We start from the raw sequence: 15,103 nt of genomic DNA on the forward strand, positions 1-15,103 counted from the left end.
CAAGCATTTATTAAGCACCTATTGAATGCCAGGCAAGTTATTATCTCATTTGATCCTTTTAACAACTCTGTGAAGTAATTACTATTTTTACCCTTTATTTTACAACTGAAGAAACTGAGGCTAACAGGGTTAAGTGACTTGCCAGGGTAACACAGCTAGTAAATGTATGAGACTGGATTTGAACTCAGGCCTTCCTGACTCCCGGTCCATCACTCTGCCCATTGTTCCAAAAGTGAATTATACTGGAGACCCACCTACAAGAGGGCAACCAGAATGGCAAAGGACTCAAGTCTAAACCAGAAGAAGATCAGTTAAAATCTGCGTTGGTACCCTACATGTACAAAATTATTTATAGCATCTCTTTTAGTGGTGGCAAAGATTTGGAAATTGAGGGGATGCCCATCAACTGGGGAATAGCTGAACGAATTGTGGTATATAAATGTAATGGAATACTATTGTGCTATAAAAAATAATGAGATTGGGGCGGCCAGGTAGCACAGCGAGTAAGAGCACCGGCTCCAGTTTTGAGATAGACCTGGAGATCAAATCCTGGGCTCAGACACTTAGCACCCACCCAGAAACACCTGGCTGTATAACCTTGAGCAAGTTACTTAACCCCAATTGCTTAGGGGCGGCCAGGTGGCTCAGCGAGTAAGAGCACCGGCTCCAGTGTCGGGATGACCTGGATCAAATCCAGGTTCAGATACTCAGCACCACACCCAGAAATAATAACTGGCCGTGTAACCTTGAGCAAGTTACTTAACCCCAATTGCTTTAAAAAAAATAATAATAATGAGATATCATTTTTGCTTGTCTCTTCAATGGGTATGGGAAGGTCTAGGAGGGAGGGAGATAATTTGGAACTGAAAATTTTAAAAGAAAAAAATGTTAATAATAAATTTAAATATGGCTTTTTTTTTTTTTAAAGAAAGAATGAGCATAGGGGCGGCTAGGTGGCACAGTGAGTAAAGAGTCGGCCCGGAGTCAGGAGGACCTGAGTTCAGTTCTGGCCTCAGACACTTAACACCCACACAAAAAACTAGCCGTGTAACTTTGGTCAAGTTACTTAACCCCAATTGCCCTCCAAAAGGCAAAAAAAAAAAAAAAAAAAAAGAATGAGCAGGCAGATTTCAGAAAAACCTGGAAGTACTTACATGAACTGATGCAAAATGAAATAAGTAGAACCAGGAGAACAATGTACACAGTAACAGCAAGATTGTATGACGGTCAACTATAAATGACTTAGCTCTTCTCAGCAATTCAATGAGTCAAGACAGTTCCAAAGGACTCATGATGGAAAATGCTATCCACCTCCAAAGAAAGAACTGATGTACCCATAACACCTAGGACAGTGCCTGGACACTTAATAAATCCTTATAAATTGATCAGTTGAAAAGACTGGACATGTTTAACTTAGAATGAATGAAAAATTTCTTAAGTGCTTACTATATGCAAAGCAATGTGCTAAATACTGGGGATATATATATATATATATATATGAAGTTGGACAGTCCCTGTTTTCAAAGAGCTCACATTCTTTTTTTTTAATTTAGTATTTTATTTTTCCCTAGTTACATATAAAAACAATTTTAAACATTCGTTTTTAAAACTTTGAGTTCCAAATTCTCTCCCTTCTTCACTCCCCACATTGAGAAGGTAAGCAATTCAATAATAGGTTATATATCTGTAGTCATGCAAAACATTTCCATAATAGTCATGTTGTGAAAGAAAACACAGACAAAAAAACCTCAATAAAAATAAAGTTTAAAAAAGTACACTTCAATCTGTATTCAGATACCATCAGTTCTTTGGGGATGGATAGCATTTTTCATTATAAGTACTTAAAGTTGTCTTGGATCACTGTATTGCTGAGAATAGCTAAGTCATTCACAGATGATCATCTTATAATACTGCTGTTACTTTGTACACAGTACATTTCACTTTGCATCAAGTCATGTAAATCTTTCCAGGTTTTTCTGAGAGCATCCTAAGAGCTCACATTCTAATGGGGGAGCCCTGGAGATACTTTGGGGGACAGGATAGTTGCTTTCAAGTATCTGTGCCGTGTAAAATGGATTAGATTTGCTCTGTTTGGCTCCAGAAGGAAGAACTATAAGCTGTGGGCTGTAGTGAATTTAGGTTTGATGTTAGGAAAAATCTTTCTAAGAAATAGAGCTCCCCTAAAATGCAATGGGCTGTCTGTGGGGGGAGGTAGTGTGTCCCCCCTCCTTAAGGGACTTCGAGCAGATGACCATTGGTCAGGTGTTTGAATGAGGATTCTGGGTCAAGTATGAGCGGTTGTTGAGGTCCCTTCCAACTCTGAGGGATTTGTACTCTCTCCAAGTGAGCACCTTAACAAGGTGCCAAGTAAAAAGTATAATTAGCAGTATGTTTTACAAATCTTCCCAAGCTAAGAGGGTCTATGACCCTAAATACTGATATAGTGCAGGGCCCAACACCCATTTCCCTAAACCTAAGAGCCATTTCCCATGGGTCTGGAAAAGAAGTCTAAAGTCTTTCAGCTTTGAGAGGCAGGGGAATGAAGAGCCAAGCTCCGAACTCTGGGATCTACCCAGTAGCCTGGCATTGGGCTAACCTGTCTAGCTCAGGTACATTCAGGAGTTACAAGCCTGCCCATGCAGGCTCTAGAGGCTTCACCTGAAGAGTCTTTTGGGCAAAGATGACCAAGGGCCTCTTTGATGAGCTGTCTGGAAAGCTCAGATAAACAGAGCTATTCTCTGACCCTAATTTCCTGCCGATGCCTGACAGGCAGCCTTGGATGCACATTATAGACCATGCATTTAATGTCCTGTATCATGGGGATGCCCAGCTTGGCCCACACAGGAAACTGGTAGAGTGGATATTTAAGGCCCTATCACTGTGTTGGCTACATAGCTAACACAGCTCTTCTTTCTAGATAATGTGCCCTGACTCAGGACTTCCCCCACAGAGACTTAACTAGGGTAGGACAATTCGGTCTTTCTCTCAGGGCTCTGAAATTAAGAGGTTGCTAATAGCAGGTCCTTCAGTTCATGAAAACAACTGAGCTTAGAAACCTAATTGCTAATTATAGCAATGAATAGATGAATGGAAAAACATCTATTAAATGTTTACTATATGCCAGGCACTGGTGGTATTAAGCATACAGAAGCAAAAGCCAGACAGTCCTTGCCTTAATAAAAAATTGTAATAAAAGAATAACCAACAATGCTCAAGTGCTCCTTCCCTTCCTAGCGGTGCTGGAGGGAAGCCTGGGCCTCCCTGCCCTGGACACAAAAATGACCAGTTAGAAGTCTGCTTCGATGTGCACACCCTTCAAGGTCCTTGGTATTTCTTGACAGAATGTGGCTAGGGTCTGGAAGAGAATCACAATCACACATACAATCAGAACACCTACGGGATGTTGGGCTCAGTTCTGGACACCGTATTTTAGGAAGGGGAGGGGCTACTGAATGTGGTCAGGGGCCTGGAGATCCTCCCTGCTGAGTGAAGAGGGGAGAAAGGAATGGGGGGAGGGAGAGGGAGGTTGGCCTCGAGAAGAGAAGACTCAGAAGGCGCACATGATGGCTAACCAGGTAACCCAACGCCTTCATTTTACAGATGCAGGCACTGAGGTCCTGGAGAAGGGAAATGAACTGCCCAAGATCACACAGGTACAAAGTGGCTGTCCACGGTCTGTCTGAAAACATCAGGAGATACACCACCCTTCTAGATATCTCTAAAGAAATTCTACCTCATATTGAATCAAAATCTCCCTCCCCTCAAAAACTGCTAGTTCTGCCCTCTGGGGCCACGCAGAATAAGTCCTCTTCCCATCATATACTTGAGGACAACTAAGCTTCTCATCCCATCCCATCTGTCTGTCCGTCCGTCCATCCATCCATCCATCCATCCGTCCATCCATCCATCCAGGCATCAGCCCTGAATGATCCTTGCTGTACCTTATCCGCTATGAACAGCAGATACATCCAGACTAATGTTGCTTCTGGAAAGCAGGTGCTAATAGACTGCCCTCTGTCCACTCACTCATCCCTAAGTTGTCTCCAGGCTAAGCATGCTTGATTTCTTCAACAGATCCTTGTCTGATCTGGTCTCCAGTTCCCATGCCCATCGTGATACTTGTACCTCCAACACTCTACATGTTGAATCCAATGGGATGAGGGCAACTAAGTGACACAGTGGATAGAATCCTGGAGTCAGGGGGATTTGAGTTCAAATTTTACCTCAGACACTTACTAGCTGTGTGACTCTGGGCAAGTCACTGAACTTGATTGCCTCCCCAAAAGAAACAAACAAACAGGATAATTCAGTGGGATGTACATACCTCTTCCGTGTTTGGGGGCTGCCCCTCGCTCCTAAGCCCCTCCACCTCCTTTCGAAGGCTGTCCCTCTCCATCCTGAGCTCCTCTACGGTCACATTGCAATCATTCACCAGGGCCTCCAGCATCTCCAAGATCCGCACGATTTTAAACTGGAGCTGGGTCACCCTGGTGGCCACATCCCTGGAGTCCCCGGAGATGGCCATCAGGTCCCTTCCCACCACATAGGAGATGTCATAGACATCCTCGGCTGTTAGCTGGAATGGGTTCTTCCCCAGAGCTCCTTCGGGACCAGTCTCCTCCTCCTCTCCCTCTTCCTCCTCCTCTCCTTCTTCTTCCTTTTTCCCTGGAGAAGGCTTTTTTTCCATGGCTGCCTAGATGTTGGTTCGCCGGTTTCTCCAGGCCTATGGACCTTGGCCTCCGGGAGACAGACTTTACTAGTGACAACCCCTTCCTTCTAGTCAATTACACACAACTTCCTTTCTCTGGCTTTAGAATTTTGCAACAATGCACGAGTTGGGCGGGGGGGGGAGGGGAGTGGGATGTCTGAGGAGTGACCAATCAGGGCAGGTCGGAGGGGTGGGACTAGAGGGGGAGAAAGTTAAATTAGCTAAAGTAACTGACTAGGACGGAGAGGCTAGCCAGGGCTGGGGTTAGCGTTGTAGACCTGAGAAGGGTACCGGGCAGAAGGAGGAGGGGTTCTGAGACAGCCCCATCCCCACCCCCACCCCAGTCTCCCCAGCTGGAAAGGAAGTCTGGAGGATGCGGGTGTTTAGAGGCCTAAAGGAAGTGAGACCCAGACTGAGGGCGCCCCTGCCAGTCCCAGAGCACTCTGTAAGCGGTGGTGGGTTGCTACGGACTAGGCGGGGACAGGGAGGAGCTCCTCCTCGCTTAGTAACCGGGACGCGGCCCCGAGGTTCCCATGGTGAGGGGGTGGAGGAGAACGCATAACTTTTTTCCCGCCCAAACTCGGCCTGATCTGTCACAGAATTATTATTGTCAAATATGCGTGGAGATCTGGGTTTCTGCGGGGGAGAGGAAGTTATTTTCATCAGCTAGGGTCACCAAGGGACACCAGGTGCAGTGGAAAAATGTGCCGTTTTTGGAAAATGAAAGCCTTGCTGTGTTTTTGACTAGCTGTGTAACTGAACAAGTCAATGGATGTCCCTGGACCTGTTTTCTCATCTGTCAAACAGGAGGGCTGGGATAGATGGCCCATAAGATTCTTGCCAGTTCTGAATCATGCCACCAGCCCTCCCTCCAGGCCTCCTTGACCAGGAATTCTAGGCTTCCCTTCTCTGAAGGGAAGTCAGTCCTACAGGGACCTCTCAGCATCTGAGGAGCTGGAGTCAGTGAATGAAAAAACTTTAAGTAAGGTTTTACCATGTAATAAGCTTGACCATACAAAGAAAGGCAAAGCAACCTGGACCCCTTGGTCCAGGTGAAGCCCATGGACTACTTCTCAGAATCATGTTTTGTTTTTATTTGAAGGAAATGCTAACTTCCAGTTAGAAAATAAAGATGTATTTTTTCCTCACTCGATTCACAGACCCCCTGAAATATATCATTAGGTCCCTTGAAGATTGGTGGACTCCAGGGTAAGAATCCCTGGTCTAGACTAAAGCTCTCATTTTATAAACAATAGGCCTGGCTAGGTAGAGTCTGTTGTGCAGAATCTCTGAATTGTAAGGGCTCTCACAGGCCATGGAGTCCAATCCATTACTGGACACAGGGATTCTCTGAAATGTCAAAGGGAAGATGCTTTGGGGGCAAGAAACAAGAAATGTCTGAAGAGTGATCAGTCAAGGCAGGCTTATCTTTAAAGCAAGACAGTTGCTCAGATAATCTTTAGGGTCTTTTCCAACTTTAGAATGAATGAAAGAAAAAAATTATTAAAGGCTTACTGTGTGCCAATTAATGTGCTAAGTGCTGGGGATGTAAATACAGGAGGGAAATACTCCCTGTCCTCAAGAAGCTTACATTCGAATGGATAGATAATACAAATATGGAATTATGTCAGAGTTTGGTGTTTTTGTTTGGAAAGACACAGGGCTAGTGAGTAGAATCATAACTGTCTTGGCTTTATCAATGGAAATGATGCTAAAGAGAAGGCAATGCCATCAGCATGTGTGATCTAAAGACCACAGATCCTTTCCATCTGATGTGGAACTGAAACCTTCCATATGGTCATCTCCCCCATTAAAATGTGATCTCCTTGAGAGCAAGGACTGTTTGGTTTTTTGTTTTTTGTATCTCCAATACTTAATGCTTTGCACACAGTAAGTACTTAATAAATGCTTTTGTCATTCATTCATTCATTAGTTCATTCATTCAGGAGCCTAGCACCCAGCAGGTTCTTAACAAATACTCCATCTACCTACCTATCTATCTGTAAAGGAAATTGACACATCTTTTTCAGCTGGCAAGGAGTACAAGTCCCACGTGGAAGGACTGATGGGGGCCATGGCCAGAGCCATCCTAGACGTAGTGGGACATGGGACACATTCACTAATCAGAGAAACATGGACACGGGGGGTTCCAGAGCTCTAGAACTGAAAGCATTAAGTCCTGTAGGGCATGGTCTGGATCTAATAATAATTATCAATCATCATAATAATGAGCATTTATATAGCACTTTAAGGTTTTCAAAATGCTTTGGAAATTAACTCATTTGGTCCTCATACCGACCCTGGAAGGCAGGTGCTATTATTATCCCCATTTTACTCATGAGGAAACTGAGGCAGACAGATCTAGTGGCTTCCCACAGCCAGTAAGTTTCTGAGGCTGGATTTGACTTCTAGAGCAGTGCTCTATCCCTTGAGCCGCCCCGATGCCTAGATGCCTCTCAGATCCTTCTATTGCATCTCCAATTATGTGCTCCTTTAGCTGGCACCTGAAGACTGCTTGCAGCCTCAGGTTCCTTATCTGTAAAATGGAGGTAATGAAGGATGCCTGGGGTAGCTACCACAGGGTTGTTGAGAGGATCAGATGTGGAGACCTTTGAAATGCATGAAGCTGCTGAAGATGTTCCGCCTGGCCCTGGGGCAGAGTGGAAAGAGCTCTTCAGAAGACCTGGGTTCATGTGTGCCACTTCCTGTCTATGGAATGGTGGGTAAGTCCCTTCTTCTCTCTAGGTTTCACTTTCCTCACCAGTAAAATGAGGGGGTTGAATCAGATGGTTCTAAACTGTCTTCAAGTCATAAATCTGTGGCCCCATGATCCCAGAGGGCAGAGAACTGGGAACAACGGAGAGAAATTACAAAAAAGCAAATTGTCATGATGTGGGAAACCCCTCCTGAGAACCAGGGCTGGTTTGCACTCTCTTGGGAGCCATCTGTTTCTCTCCCTCTCAGGAGAGGGCCTTAGGCCAGGGGTCTTGTTCAGATGTGAGTCGGACCCACAGAGTGGCCTCTGAGGGCAGTCTTCCAGCTGTTGACTTCAGGTGTGATTCTCTCTGATTTATAGTTACAGCCGGAGGTTGTCCCCTCAGGAGCATGTCAGTGTCAATCATGGGCCCCACTGAGTATTGAGAGGATGAAAGGGTGGGCTGGGTGTCACTGACAGCCATCCCTGTTTGATGGATAAGGTAGACCATGTTTTCCTATGGAAACAGCTTGTCACTCTTGGCTAAGGTCCAGGCTGCAAATAAATCAAGGCTAAGACCAGCAACGGGACCCGTTGGCTGAGACAGGAGAACTTGAAATCTCTAAAGCAAAACAGAATAATGAGATTGTTCTGAAGTCCCCAAAGTGGGCGTGGATGTGAGGCACAAGCTGCTGACAACAGCACATTTCAGTGTGGAAAGAATGAGCACCGGGAGCTAGTAGATAGAGAGATGCCTGGGAGTTACACCCAAACTGTTCAGGCCTCCCTTCTTAGGTAACCTCCCTGTTCTCTATCTGTATTTTGTATGTGCCTGCTGATTTACATGGTGCCTTCTCAGTAACAATGGAAACTCCTTTGGAGCAGGGACTTTTTTCTTTTTTTCTTTCTTTTTCTTGTGTTTTTTTGGCTTTTTGGAGGGGAAAGGTAGGGCAATTGGGGTTAAGTGATTTGCCCAAGGTCACAGGGCTAGTAAGTGTTAAGTGTCTGGGCTGGATTTGAACTCAGGTCCTCCTGATTCCAGGGCCGGTACTCTATTCACTGTGCCACCTAGCCACCCAAATTTTTTTTTGAAGGAAAGAAAGAAGCATTTAAATAGCGATATTTATAGATATAGATATATAAATAGATGTTTACAAACATCTCATTTGACTTCACAACAACTCTGGGAGGAAGGTACAATTATTACCCCAGTTTCCCAGATGAGGAAATTGAGGAAGAAGCTAAGTTCTCGACAACGGTCGCTGAATTCATATACAATGTACCAAGCGTTATCATTTTGACCTTCATTTATTTAAGCAGAAAAGCTTCCTGGTTCGGGGGATAGAATTCCAGAGAGGACTTAGGTTCGGATTCCGCCTGTGATAGGTACAAGTGGTGTAACCAGGGCCAAGTCTCTTTACCTCTCAGTGCCTCAGTTTCCTTATCAGTAAAATAGAGTTCAAATCCTGCCACAGAAACATACTAACTGTGTGACCCTGGGCAAGTCACCTAACCCCTGTGTGCTTCATTTTCCAGCTCTAAATCAGTCATACCACAGAACACCAGGGCTTAAAACACATTATGGACCATCCCGTCCAGTTCTATTATTTTCTGGTGGAGGAAGAAGCTGATATTCATAGCAAGCACTAGCTTGCCCGATTCCAAAAAAGCAAATTTGCAACAGGCATTTTCTAATCCTTCTTCTATGAGTCTAGCTCCATTCAATTTCGTAAGCATTTATTAAGCACCTACTGTGTTAGGTGCTAGGGACACCAAGATAAAAATAAAAGGAGCTTGTGTTTTGTAGGTTTGGGACTCTGTATATGAGTAAAATTCAGAGGAATGACTTTGGAAAAATTTATTTGTGTTTTGCCCGTCAGTCAAGTTATATTCAAATGAAATCAGAATCTGAATCCCCTAAAATTAAGGAGGCTGGAGGTGTTTAGGAGACAGATTGACAGGAGAGGCTGATTTTTTTTTATCATTAAGACTAACAAAACTTTAGTTGAGTGACAAATAGAATAAGGACTCATTCATCAACCTCTTTACATTTTATTACTTCCCTTTGAGTATGAAGGGTAGTATGTTTCACATACTTTGACAGCACCTCTGGTCTTGATTGATTAGACTCCAGGGGTTTTCAGATCTCATCATTCAGCCAAAACTCTTCTCTGCAAAGTAAGAAATGACTCTTAATGACCAGATCTGGCTGACCTTTTCTTAATCCCCTCAATCCTTTATCCTTTTTGATCTGCTTCTCCATATTCTCTTCTCTGGGTTTTTTATGAACTCTCTCTCTCTCTCTCTCTCTCTCTCTCTCTCTCTCCCTCTCCCCCTCTTTCCCTTTCTCTCCCTCTCTCCCTCTCTCTTTCCCCTGTGACAACCTAGGTCTCCCTCGACCATTATCCATGTTAGGCCCCCTAACTTTGGGTTACTCCAAGTTTCTCTTTCCCTATGCTCTCTTTTTTGCTGATCTTATCAGCTCTTACTCATAGGTTTCGATGGCAGCTCCATAAAGATAATTCTCCCATCTCACATCACCACTTGCCTAGTGGCATCTCAAGTCCAACATGTCCAAAATAACAACAAATTTAAGAATTGCCAAGCCCTTTACAAACATCTCATTTGATCCTCAAAACAGCCTTGGCATTGATCCTATTATTATCCCCATTTTTATTGATAAGGAAACTGAGGCTGGGGAATGTCAAGTGATTTAGTCAAGGTCACAAAACTAGTCATTGTCTAAGGCAGGATTTGAACTCATGTCTTCCTGACTCCAAGTCCAAAACTCTATCCACTATGCTGCTTTGTCCTCCCATCCCTAAACCCACCCTTCTTTCAAGTTCCCTAATTCTATTGAAGACACCTGGGGTTGAAATGTTACTGTTATCCCTGATCTCTGGCTCTTCCTCAACCCACATATCCAATCAGTTGACAGATTTTGCCCAGTCTGTCTCCACATTTGCTCTCCATTGACCCAGCCAGTGCCTGGTTCCAGCCCTCATTACTTCTAGGCTGGTCTACTGCAAAAACTTCTAACTAGCCTCCCAGCCTCAGGTTTCTCCCCTCTGTAACACCCTATCCAACTGAAAAGTTAATTTTCATAAGGCACAGACATGTCTAATAAACTCCAGTGGCTTCCTGTTCCCTATAAGATCACATATAACCTCCAAGGTTTAGTATTTAAAATCCAAGCAATGTGGTACCGTGGATAGGTCAGGAGTTCAATGGTTCAAATGTTGCCTGGGACACAAGGCAAATCACTTAACCTCTCAGGGTCTTAGTTTCTGGAGTGGTGGGGGGATGGGGGTGGGGTTGGATTCAGTGTCCGAGGTCACTTCTTGATCTAAAGCTATGATCCTATGATCCTTTCATAGGCTGGCTCCAACTCACCTTTGCAGCCTAATGAAAAATCAGTCACACAACAATCCCTTGACTCTCTACCAACTACCATGCCTTTGCCCAGGCTGTTCCCCTTGCCTGCAATGCCTTTCCTCTTGGCCTCAAGCTTCTTAGAATCCCTAGGTTCCTTCAGACCTCACCTCAAGCATCTCCTTCTGTATGAAGCCTTTATTTCCTATACCTCTACATGTCTTCCCACACAAAATTACCTTATTCAAGGGGGGAGACTCACAGCAACTGACTGTCAATCATTTTTTAAAATTTATTTTATTCATTTTGAACTGAAATAAAGACAAAAAAAATTCCATGTGCACAGCACATTAAAAGAGGACTCAATATAAAACCATGAATTTCCATTTCGCAGTTTACTTTTTTTTTAAATGCACCAATCACTCTTAACTTTTCATCTAGAATAAAGCTAAATTAGATTGACTTTTCCATCTAAAAAGAGCTCCCTAAAACCAAAGGGGAGGGAACTCTGGGGCCGTTAGGTTGCTTCACTAAGCTTGAAGCATCTAATTATTGTTAAAGGGTGGGGGTGGGGTATTGTTACCCTAATTGAATGTAGCCTGTTGAATGGAGGGACAGCTTCATTTCTGCCTTTGAGTCTCCAGGGTCTTAAAGTACCTGGCACAGAGGTGGAGCCTGATAAGTGCTGATGGATTCATTGACAAGAGCCCACTGCTTACATTTGACCTTTTTGGGTCTGGAGGGCACCATAGAGATTACCCAGTTTAACTCCCTTATTTTACAGATGGGGAAAGAGAGGTCAAAAGTGACCATGTGATTTCCTCATGCTCCCCCAGGTATAAATAAAAGAATGAATGAATGAGCACTTACTAAGGTAAGGGCATATACTAAGGGGTCTGTGTATCCCTCATTCCAGTGCTAGGAGTTAGGGATTCACACAGCAAGAAGGCCTCTGCTTTCAAGAAGCTAACACTGCACAGAAAATGGGAGAGATAAAGACACAGGTGCAGAAGGTCAACTCCAGGGAGAATGGAAAGGCCCCAGAAGGGTCACCGTGATGGAGCTGACATTTAAAAACAAGCCCTGTTTTTTTTTTTTCCCCATGACACCATACACTAATTCTGATTGCTCCATTCATCATGGCAGGTTCCATGGTTCTGGAGCAGCTTCAATGCCCTGCTAAGTCAGGCATAAAGAAGTGTTTGATTACGCACATCCCACCACTTCTGCGTAGAAACCTCTGAATGCTTCTGATCACGTAACACAGAAAAAGGGGAAGTCTTAGTGACTGAGGCAGGCCTCAGCCAGGACTGAGCCAGTGAATCGGTGACCATATCGGAACACGAAAACTGCCCAGCAGGCCCTGAGCACAGCCTGACCGGGGCCAGGCCAGCTGCCTGCCCTGGGATCAGAAGCCAGGTCCTGCTGGTTTTGAGTACAACACAACACTTCTGTGCTACATTGTCTCTCAGGGGACTGACCAAGTTCACAGCCCTAATTAGTTTCAGGGTCAAGATTTTTAAGGAGTCATAAGCCTCCTTGTATGGTCCTAATTTTAGAAGTATAAGGAGCCTGACTTATTAAATAGTTCTTCTTTCTCTTTTTACAGTGACTGGGTACATTATAAATTCATGTTATCTCATCTCAACTGGGTCCTCGATTCAGCAAGGCCTACTGGGCCCAAATCCATGTACTCCAGCCCCAGTCAGTTCACTCTGTCCACAACTGCTATTTCAAACCTTCTCTTTCCTCTTCAAATATCTCAGGACACCCCTAGGATTCTCCCTTCTCTGCTGCCAATCTTTATTTGTACCTTCGCTTTTGTTTCACAAGAAGAGGTGGCCCTTCTCCTTACCAAGGAGACCCCTCTATATGCACTCATGTCCCATCCTCTGCCATCTTCTCCAGCAGATTGTACCCAATATCATCTCCACTTCCTCTTTGGATGTCTACTGGTTGATTCCTAGATGTTGCCTTCAAATGCACCAATGTCTCTTCCATCTTTAAAAGACCCCTCTTTATCTGACTGTCCCTGAGGGCTATTGTCCTACATCTCTCTTCCCCTTCTAGGGCATCTAGACAGCTGTGGTTAAGAGGACTGTATTTGGAATCAGGAAGATCTGAGTTCAAACCCTGTCTCAGATGCTTTAATTGTGTGACCTTGGACAAGTTACTTAACCTGTGTTTACCTCAGTTTCCTCGTCTGTAAAATGGGGGTGACAACAGAATCTGCCTCCCAAGGCTGCTGTCAGGATCGAATGAGCTAACACATATGGGACTTTGCAAACCTTCAAGCACTATATATATATAAGTGCCAATGACTCCTTTATGCTAAACTTTAAAAAGCTATTGTTTGTCCTTCATTCTCACAACTTCAGGGAGGTGGTGCTGTGACATGCAAGTGAATTGGATTTAAGGGAGGGAGGGTTGTCTATATTTAGTGCCTGAACTATGAGTGTCTCTCTCCTGAGCCCTCTTCTCTTCTTCCTCTATGCTCTTAGACTGGTGGATCACATCAGTTCCCACAGATTGATTCAACGATCATCTCTATGAAGAAGATCCTCAGATCTATTTATCCAGCCTTAATCTTTTTTCCTGACTTCTAGTGTCACATCTCGAACTTCTTACTGACATCTTAAGCTCATTGTGTCCAAAACTGAGCTCATTATCCTTTTTCTCCAAGCCCTCCCCTCTTCCTAATCTCCCCATTGCTGTTGAGGGCACCGTCATCCTCCGAGATGCTCCAGCTCACAACTTGGGTGTCATCCTGGATTCCCCATTCTCTGATACCACTGTCCCCCATTTCCAATCTATTGCCAAGTCCTGTCAATTCTGCCTTTATAACGTCTGCTGTATAAAGCTCCTTCCCTTCCCAGACCCACCGGCTCTCCCTGGGCAGGCTCTCATCACTCCACATCTGGATGATTTCCACAGCTGGTTAATCAGCCTGCCTCAGGTCTCTCCTGGCTTTGGTTCATCCTTCATTCAGATGCCAAAGTGATCCTTCTAAAGCAGAAACCTGGCCAGATCACTCTCCTACACACTCCATCAGCTCCAGGGGCTCCCTACAACTCCCAGGATCAAATATGAAGTCTTCTGTTTGGCCCTTTAAAGGCCTCCATAGCCACACCCCCATTCCTGTCTTTTCAGTTTCCTTCCTCTGTGATCCAGTGACACCGTCCTGACTGTTCCTCCAATAAGGCACTCTGCCTCCTGAAGGCACTTTCACCGCAGCCCCTCCTCCCGGGAACTCTCTCCCTCCTTGTCTCCATCTCCTGGCTTTGGCAAGAAGCCTTTTCCCATTACCTCGAAAACTCATGCCTTCCTTCTGAGATTACATCCAATTACTTTGTGTATATCTTGTTTGTATGTTGTCTCCCCTTTTAGAATGAGAGCTCCTTGGGGGCAGCGTTATTTTTGCCTTTTTGTGTCCCCAGATCTTAGCTGAGGGCCCGGTATTAGAAGATGCTTAATAAATGCTTGTTCATTGACCCTTGCATTTGGACGTCCGACCTCAATAACAACTCTCTCCGAAGTCAGCTATGATTTCCTAACTGTGAAACCCAATGATCTTTTTTCAGTCCTGATCCTCCTTGACTTCTCTGCAGCCTCTGACACTGTCCATCACCCTCTTCTCTGGATTTTTGTGTCACTGTGATCTTTCTGATTCCTCTTTTGCCGAATTGTCACTGGTTACACCCACTTGCCCTGTGTATTCTTTTCCCTTAGAGAGATTGTGGCAATCTCATCAGCTCCTATGGGTTCAATTGCTATCTCTATGGAAATGATTCCCAGATCAACTTGTCTAGTCTCTCTCCAGCATCCCAGTATTTCATCACTGACTGCCTATTGGCCATTTTAAGCTGGATGTCTTGGAGGCATCTCAAATTTAACCATTATCCTCAATTTAGTTACTGCTGAGGACTCCACCATCCTCCCTCTCAGCCAGGCACATAAGCTCACTCAGCATCTTCCCTCAGGCCTCACTCTCACTCATCCCATAGATTTAATCTGTTGGCAAATCTTAGCTTTCCTACCTTCAGATACCTCCTATGCATCCTCTCCTCTCCTTTCACACAGCAGCCATCACTACCTCTGTCCTGAACTAATGCAACAGCCAATCCTGTGTAAAGGGTGGAGAAAAGCTTTCCTTCCATCCCGCAAAAATTTAACCTGTTTGTTATTAAAATTTAAATGTTTCCCTCGGTCTGCTTGCCTCAAATCTCTTCCCACCCCAAACCATCCTCCTCTCAGCTTTCAAAGTGATTTTTCTTTCTTTCTTTTCTTTCTTTCTTTCTTTCTTTCTTTCTTTCTTTCTTTCTTTCTTT

General features: G+C 44.5%; 1 protein-coding gene and 1 long non-coding RNA gene across 3 annotated transcripts in view; both read right to left on the bottom strand.

Moving 5' to 3' along the window:
- The window catches only part of RILPL2 (Rab interacting lysosomal protein like 2), a 14,684-nt gene extending 9,834 nt beyond the window's left edge, over window positions 1-4,850 (bottom strand). Inside the window, exon 1 of one of the 2 annotated variants that reach the window (XM_069081862.1) lies at window positions 4,325-4,850. In XM_069081862.1, the coding sequence (XP_068937963.1) occupies window positions 4,325-4,687 (363 nt within the window). In that variant the 5' untranslated portion in view covers window positions 4,688-4,850. The remainder of the gene's footprint in view (window positions 1-4,324) is intronic. The other variant, XM_069081861.1, reaches the window with a different exon arrangement.
- Window positions 4,851-9,439: 4,589 nt separating this feature from the next.
- On the bottom strand, window positions 9,440-13,901 carry LOC138156307 (uncharacterized). Its single transcript, XR_011167121.1, has 2 exons — window positions 13,658-13,901; window positions 9,440-9,574 (listed from the first exon to the last, which is right to left on the bottom strand). It is a non-coding gene; the product is annotated as an uncharacterized lncRNA (long non-coding RNA).
- Between the last annotated feature and the right edge of the window lie 1,202 nt (window positions 13,902-15,103).

This window comes from Petaurus breviceps, unplaced genomic scaffold (genome assembly GCF_028583685.1).
Source record: "Petaurus breviceps papuanus isolate PSGF00001 unplaced genomic scaffold, PetGlider_PUasm1.0 99, whole genome shotgun sequence".
Lineage (NCBI taxonomy): Eukaryota > Metazoa > Chordata > Mammalia > Diprotodontia > Petauridae > Petaurus > Petaurus breviceps.